This window comes from Aegilops tauschii, chromosome 2 (genome assembly GCF_002575655.3).
Source record: "Aegilops tauschii subsp. strangulata cultivar AL8/78 chromosome 2, Aet v6.0, whole genome shotgun sequence".
In the NCBI taxonomy this organism is placed as follows: Eukaryota; Viridiplantae; Streptophyta; class Magnoliopsida; order Poales; family Poaceae; genus Aegilops; species Aegilops tauschii.
Window position 1 is genome coordinate 651804657 of NC_053036.3, and position 8352 is coordinate 651813008.

An 8352-nucleotide genomic window follows, 5' to 3' on the forward strand; every position below is an offset into this window, starting at 1 on the left:
CAGGTGAATATCCAGTGACATAAAAATTTGGCGGATCTTCCATTATGCACCGCAGAGGCACTGCATTCGTGACGAGAGGAGTAGCATCCAATGGCAAACCATAATCATCAACCTGAAAGTGGTCAGAAAATTGATGAGGAATTGTCAGATTTTCTCATGGCTGTACTGCTTCTGTACCTTAGATGTACTTCTTTGAAATCAAAACCTATACTTCTTTTTTTTTGATAACCATGAGCATGAATATAGTGACACAAAACAAGATTTGTAAATTTGTACTTCTTCTCACAGATATTGTTGTACTGCTTTAAAAAATGTAATAGGTATTCAGAATCCAAAATCCAAATGTATTAAGTGTAGTATTGTAGTACAGTTATTATAACAGAATCGCAATTAGTAACGATATATAGCAATGAGTTGTAAACATTTTTCTTTTGATTGAGGACCTCACCTCAGTTCGAGCATAGGGATCGACGTTTTCATGTGTAACAACATGTGCAATTGCAGTTGAGTCAGCTGCCCGATTTGGCAAATGAGTCAAACTTTGCTTAAATCTTGGAGACGTTCTCGTATTCTTCATTTCATTGGTAATTTTTCTTGACCAAGTAGGCGCTTTTGCTGCACGGGGTGGCATGATGTCTCGCACTAAACGACAAAACGACAAACTAATTGTCAGAGCTCATCTAAATTGACACAAGGAAGTTTCTCGAAATCGATATTTATAGTTCTCACCTGTAGTGATTTTCTGTGTTGCTCTGCACTGCTGCTTCAAGATATTCTATACTGCTACTCTTCACTACACAGAACCTTTTTGCACTTCCCTAAGCTTGCTAATTCCACAGCTCCAAGCAGCAGCTGCAAAAGATGAGTACCAAATTAGCATAAAGGACACCCTGTACTGCGACTTCAAACTACTCGGTACTTCTCTCAGTGTAATTATGGTACTGCCTCCCTATCAGGAATAATTCTCAGCAGGTACTTCCTCGCTCGCATGCTGTACTGCTCTGTACTTCTACCTAAATATTGTATGTACTTCCCATTACTGCTACCTTTGTACTTCACGTAATTCTCCACTCAGCAGGTCAAAATTTCATTCAATCTCCTCGCCGCCCGCCGGAGTAAAAAGAATGCCACAGAATGCCACGATGAAGAGAAGTACATTTTTACCTGGCACCTCTCGCTGGAGAAGGAGCTCGTGCTTGTGCTCGACGTTGGAACCCGTAATAACCCCGCACCCGTAGAAGGTGGTTAACTGGGGCGTCGCCGCCGGTCGAGATCTCGTCAATCTCGCGCCGCTCGCTACTCTGTCCTCGCCGCCGGAGGGGAACCAGGGGCAGCCTCACCGTGGGAAGAAGGTGGTTAACCGGGGAGGGAGGTGCGCGCGGCAGGGTGGGATGGCTCACCGGGGGAGGGAGAGGTGCGCGGTGAGGGTGGGATTGCTCGCCGGGGAGGGAGAGGTGCGCGGCGGGGGTGGGATGGCTCACCGGGGAGGGAGAGGTGCGCGCGGCGGGGGTGGGATGGTTCGCCTGGGAGGGAGAGGTGCGCACGGCGGGGTGGGATGGTTCGTCGGGAGGGAGAGGACGGGATCGGGGATCTGTTTTCGGGATCCGGGCAGGTGTTGCCTGGTCGGGTGGGTGTCCAATTGAAAACTACCTTATATAGGGGCTTGCATATTGTAGAATATTATTCTACAATCAGTTGTAGAATAGACACCTAGGTGTCCCATATGGGCGTCCTATATATATATTACAAGCATGCCATAGTTCACATCATCCAAGAATTTAGAACAGCTTCAAAAGTACTGCTATGTAGTAGTATATTACAACCAGTACATATTTTTAATCACGCACGAACATATAATTAGCTACAAAGATGAAGCCTTCCCATCATCCAAATTCTTCAGCCTAGAGCTCCTGCAAAAGAGAGGAAGTGATCGTTATTATCACTATCAAGTCAGAATGAAAGAAATATGTTCCAACATAAAACAACTATGAAAAGAATAATGAACAGAATAATAAACAAATACACAAGCAGCTAGGAGTCAATCCTGAAGCATGAGGGCATGGGTAACAGTAACAACCATGAGTAAATATAGCGAATGTTATATTGGTGTACAAAAACTAAATAGCATCAGGCTCTAAGAAGACTCCAAAAACTTGCTTGCTCACAATACAATCATGTTTTTGACGACAAATGCTACTAAAATTTAGGCACAGGTCATATTCTAAGCAGTATCAACACCATGGCAGTAAAAATTAACAGTAGCAGGACAACAAAGTGCAAATGAAGAACAAAGTACATTGGCAAAGAGTCAACTCTCCATTTCCCCTGATGTTCCATTTAAGAGAGATGTGCAAATGAATTAAGGAACCACGAACTAGAAGCAAAGGAGAAATTTGCATACCATTTTCCTTGGTGAGTGCTGGGATGATCTTCTCTTCCTCCTCCTTAGATTCATCCTCGGAATAAAAATCCATCATGGAAGCAGGAGAAAAGGCAGCTCAAGGAAACAAGACTCAAGTAGTATTGTACATAAGACATGTAAATGTGTACTTGACGTAAGAAGAAGAAGACACATTCTTACTACTATAGAAAAGGATATTCATCTCCCTTAGCAGGCTGGATGTCTTGGAATTGTGTGACAGCTCAAACTCCTTCTCAAAGACGAGGTCGAACTGAATCTGAGGGAACTTGTCAGTAGAGAGGGTCCTGATGGCTAACTTCTGGTCGCCGATCTTGACGAACATGGTTGCCTTGTCATCCTTCTTCACTTCACCAAGGGCACCCTGGCATGGAAACGCACACAAGAGGAATAGATCAATAATTACCATGTTTCAATCATCATCAATCAATACTATAATAGGTACGGAAGAGTTAATTGAAATGTTGAGCACAAGGCAGCAGCAACAGACCTGGGAGAGATGGAGAAAGTGCTCGTCATCAGGTGAAACATTGACGGACTGGTTAGGCTTAACCTCAAGGCCTGCACAAAAGTTAAACAAACACAGGAGGAGGGTCAATTACACAACCAATCTCAGTTATTTTTCATTGGGTAAAAAAGGTGGAAATGAAGCATATGTAGTTGAACATGTTTTGAGCAAGCAGAAAGAATTTAATCATGCAAAGATACAGTGATGGATGAAAGCATGTATAGAGAATGTATATTGATTAGAAAAATAAAGGACTTGGGTGGGTGCTGCAAGCAGAATCAAAACAGTTACGTATATCCCTAAGTATTGTTATATGTTAAAAAACTGTCAAACAGGACCTGTTAGGCTACTCCATTGTTTTCCAATTGGTTTCAACAAAGTGCTGTGATGTATGTGTCTTAACATAACTCCTAAGAAATGTTCACAACCTGAATTAACTACACTTTTTCTCATTCGAAGTGACTATAGAATGTTTCTTATGAATGCATAGCTTAAAGGCGGGGCGGGGCTGAGAATCATCATGCTGAAACTGATACAACCACATCATATCCTTCTAACGTTCCTAGTTCACTCAGAAAACACTTCACCAACAGCACATAATTGCAGTCTGAAAACACAATTCATTCAAAAGGACACAAATCAGTATGCACAAGTGTTGGACCTTCAAATAAGCAGACTTATGCACAAGTGTGGCATAAGTGCATAACAGGATATGTATATATATGTAGAGGAGAGAGATCACCTTGGCAACAATAGATGGTGGGCATCCTGGCCGGATCGGAGCAGCTTGTCCCTGGCCCTCCCCACGGGATGGTACCAAACTGCACACACACCAAGCAAGAGAGCACGCATCAGATCATATGAGAAAATGAACAAAAAATAGAGAAGAGGAGAGGGGTCACCTTGGCAACAGATGAACAAACTTTGGTCCTTTGGCTCTGTCCTCGCCGGATTGAAGCATCTTGTCCTTTGGCCCTCTCCACACACCAAGCAAACTGCAGAAAAAACACGCATCAGATGAGGAAATGAGGAAAAAAACAGAGAAGGGGAGGAGGGATTAATACCATTGTCAGGGTCTTGGAGGAGAGAGGCCTGCGCTGCACCTCCGGCGTGCGGCAGCTTCGTCCGCCATGGCCGCCCGCTGGCTAGGCTTTCGGTCGGGCGCGAGGAGGGGTGTATGTGGAGGCTGGACGCGGCAGGGGACTAGGGGGTTGAAGGAGGAGGGCGCGTAGGCGATGGTGTCGGAGGAGGAGGATTCCTCTGCCGGTGCGTGGCCGCCGCAGCCACGATCGAGTGGATCTGGATCCTCCCTCGCCAGTCGCCAGGGAGAGGAGAAGAGGTTAGGGGCCGCCGGCGGCGTTTGGTGGATTGGGGAATCGAGGCCGAGGGGAGGAAGACGGAAGAGGTGCGGGTCGCCCGCCAATCGCGGCCCCCTCGCGACGACGCTGGTGCCACCGCCACCGGTCGCCCCCCACTTGGACGAGCCCCGCGGGTCGAGGCCCGTGTCGTCGGGGAGCAGCGCGAGGGGCGCGGCCCCGCAGGCGGAGAGGGAGCAATGGCGCAAGCGGGCGGAGGGATCCGAAGGTGGGTGGCGCACGGCCGTGACGTCGTGGGTGCGGCAGGGGACGGGGCGGCGGCGGAGGACGGGGCGCTTGGGTTGGATCTGTGGCGCTAGGGAGGTAGTGGCGCTGTGGAGGTTGGAGGCGGCGGCTAGGGGTTGGAGACGAGGGCACGGTGGCCGTGGGAGGAGGTGGTCGCCGCGGTCGAATGTGTCTAGGGTGTAGGGAGAGGGGAGAAGGAGAGGGTAGGGGCGCCGACTGTGGAGTAGAGGGCGGCGGGGGCGGTGGGGGCGGCGGGGGCGGCGGGGGCGGTGGGGGCGGTGGGGGCGGCGGGTCGTCGATGGTGGCGGTGGGGGGCGGCGGCAGATCGAGATTGGGGAGGGTCAGGCGAGAGGAAGGAGAAGAGAGCGAGGCGAGAAAGAAAGGAGGAGGGGGGTGGATGGAAATGTGCACAAGGACTCAGGAGAGCTAGGGTTTCGACTTAGGTGGGCTTTGGGTGAGGACAGCCGTTGGATCCGGGAGCATCCAACGGTGATCCATCCACGATCCGCGTGAAACACCCACGGACCAGTCAAAATGCAGCACACGCATATGATGTCATGACCATCTAAATTGGTCGTGGTTAACTAAAAAATTGGTCATGGTTGATTAAAAATTCATTTTCCATTTTTCTAGTGCCCAAAATGAGTTTTTTGTAAAGGACCTACCATATATTTATTTCAAGATTGTACCAAATCAATTTTCTAAAATACTAGGACATATTTAATGCAAAATTGACCAAATGGTTGGGTGTAAAAAGTTTTTATACACCTATGGTGAAAAAGACAAATTTCGGCCAATTCACTTGGAAGCGGGTCAAATTTGAACTACACCTGCCTCATAGTTTGCTCTTTTTTTTTCAAAAATCATTTCTAAGTACATAAGTATCTATTTAATCATAGAAACACAAAAGGTTTTCCAAGATTCAACCACAAGCTAGGAACGGTCATGCCCGCCGTTTTGACCGCATTTTGAAACGGGTATAAAAAATTCAAAAAAAATCAAAAAATTGGAAAACCTTCGCATTGTGTCATTATATGTGACCAAGTTACCAGCAAAAATTATAAACTTGTAATACGGCGATTATTTTTAAAAAGTGTTCTCAAAAACAAGCTATCAAGTGTGAAGATGCATGGCTTTCAACCCAAATGCTCAATCTTAGGGCCACATTCATGGCATAGTTTGTTAAACTGATCTCATATTGTGCACAAGGGTGCATATTGGGATGACAAACAATGTTGCCTAAGGAAGTTTTCATTTTCTTTGGACGAAAGAATCATTTTCCATTTTTTCGAGTGCCCAAAATGAGTTTTTTTGTGAAGGACCTACCATATATTTGTTGCAAAATTGTACCAAATCAATTTTCTAAAATACTAGGACATATTTAATGCACAATTGACCAAATGGTTGGGTGTTAAAAGTTTTGATCCACCTCTCGTGAAAAAGACAAATTTCCGTTGATTCAGTTGGAAGCGGGTCAAATTTGAACTGTAGCTACCTCGTAGTTTGCTCTTTATTTTTTTTAAAATCATTTCTAGGTAGATAAGTATCTATTTAATAAGAGAAACACCAAAAAAATCCCAAGATTCAACCACTAGCTAGGAACGGTTTTTCCCGCCGTTTTGACCGCATTTTGAAACGGGCATAAAAAATTCAAAAAATCAAAAAATTGGAATACTTTCTCATTGTGTCATTATATGTGGCCAAGTTACCAACAAAAATTATAAACTTGTAATACGGCGATTATTTTTAAAAAGTGTTCTCAGAAACGAGCTATCAAGTGTGAAGATGCATGGCTTCCAACCCAAATGCTCAATCTTATGGCCACATTCATGACATAGTTTGTTCAAATGATCTTATATTGTGCATAAGGGTGCATATTGGAATGATAAACAATCTTGCCTAAGGAAGTTTTCATTTTCTTTGGACGAAAAATTCATTTTCCATTTTTCGAGTGCCCAAAATGAGTTTTTTTTGTGAAGGACGTACCATATATTTGTTGCAATATTGGACCAAATCATTTTTATAAAATAATAGGCCATATTTAGTTCACAATTGACCAAATGGTTGGGTGTAAAAAGTTTTGATCCACCTCTCGTGAAAAAGACAATTTTCCTCCGATTCAGCTGGAAGCGGGTCAAATTTGAACTATAGCTACATCGTAGTTTGCTCTTTATTTTTTCAAAAAATCATTTCTAGGTACATAAGTATCTATTTAATCAGAGAAACACGAAAAAAATACCAAGATTCAACCACTAGCTAGGAACGGTCATTCCCACCATTTTGACCGCATTTTGAAACGGGCATAAAAAATTCAAAAAAATCAAACAATTGGAAAACCTTCGCATTGCGTCATTATATGTGACCAAGTTACCAGGAAAAATTATAAACTTGTAATACGGCAATTATTTTCAAACAGTGTTCTCGGAAACGAGCTATCAAGTGTGAAGATTCATGGCTTTCAAGCCAAATGATCAATATTATGGCCACATTCATGACATAGTTTGTTCAAATGATCTCATATTGTGCACAAGGGTGCATATTGGAATGACAAACAATGTTGCCAAAGGAAGTTTTCATTTTCTTTGGACGAAAAATTCATTTTCCATTTTTCGAGTGCCCAAAATGAGTTTTTTTGTGAAGCACCTACCAAATATTTGTTGCAAAATTGTACCAAATAAATTTTCTAAAATACTAGGACATATTTAATGCACAATTGACCAAATGGTTGGGTTTCAAAAGCTTTTATCCACCTCTCGTGAAAAAGACAAATTTCTGCCGATTCAGCTGGAAGTGGGTCAAATTTGAACTGCGGCTGCCTCATAGTTTGCTCTTAATTTTTTTCAAAAATCCTTTATAGGTACATAAGTATCTATTTAATCAGAGAAACACAAAAAAATTCCAAGATTCAACCACTAGCTAGGAACGGTCAAGCCCGCCATTTTGACCATTTTGAAACGGGCATAAAAAATTCAACAAAAAAAATTGGAAGACCTTCGCATTGCGTCACTATATGTGACCAAGTTACCAGGAAAAATAATAAACTTGTAATACAGAAATTATTTTAAAAAAGTGATCTCAGAAATGAGCCATCATGCGTGAAGATTCATGGCTTTCAAGACAAATGATCAATCTTATGGCCACATTCATGGCAGAGTTTGTTCAAATGATCTCATATTGTGCACACGGGTGCATCTTGCAATTCCAAACAATGTTGCCTAAGGGAGTTTTCATTTTCTTTTCACGGAAAATACATTTTCCATTTTTTGAGTGCCCGAACTGAGTTTTTTTTGTGAAGGACCTGCCATATATTTGTTGCAAAATTGGACCTAATCAATTTTATAAAATACTAGGCCATATTTAATGCACAATTGACAAAATGGTTGGGTGTCAAAAGTTTTGATCCACCTCTGGTGAAAAAGACAAATTCCCGCCGATTTAGGTGGAAGCGGGTCAAATTTGAACTGCAGCTGCCTCATAGTTTGGTCTTTATTTTTCCCAAAAATCATTTCTAGGTAAATAAGTATCTATTTAATCATAAATACATGGTTTGATGGCAAGACATCGAGGTTTCGACGGTGTCCGAGGGCCCCAACTCTAGAGCGCATAAGCTCGCATGCCCGCCGTGTGGTTACGCGTGATCGTGGTGTTGCCATGCGTTCTAGGCGGCCTAGGCATGTCTAGTGGGTTGGGCACTCCCCAGGTAGGTGCTAGGAAGAAAATTACAACATAAGATTCTCATGAGGAGACCGAACTATGCTCAAAGATGAATTAGCTGCCAAGTGTTTGATTAGCGGTACGGGAAATGCACATGGCCAATGGGCGTG

The 8352-nt window shown here is 43.6% G+C and overlaps 1 protein-coding gene across 1 annotated transcript; it reads right to left on the reverse strand.

The window, feature by feature from the left end:
- Positions 1–1724: 1724 nt before the first annotated feature.
- On the reverse strand, positions 1725–4771 carry LOC109763529 (uncharacterized). The gene is made up of 6 exons (XM_020322374.4): positions 3992–4771; positions 3830–3922; positions 3670–3748; positions 2910–2980; positions 2402–2783; positions 1725–1910 (listed from the first exon to the last, which is right to left on the reverse strand). The coding sequence occupies exons 1-5, from the start codon at positions 3992–3994 to the stop codon at positions 2514–2516; spliced, it is 516 nt and encodes a 171-aa protein (XP_020177963.1). The 5' UTR covers positions 3995–4771; the 3' UTR covers positions 1725–1910; positions 2402–2513.
- Positions 4772–8352: the final 3581 nt, after the last annotated feature.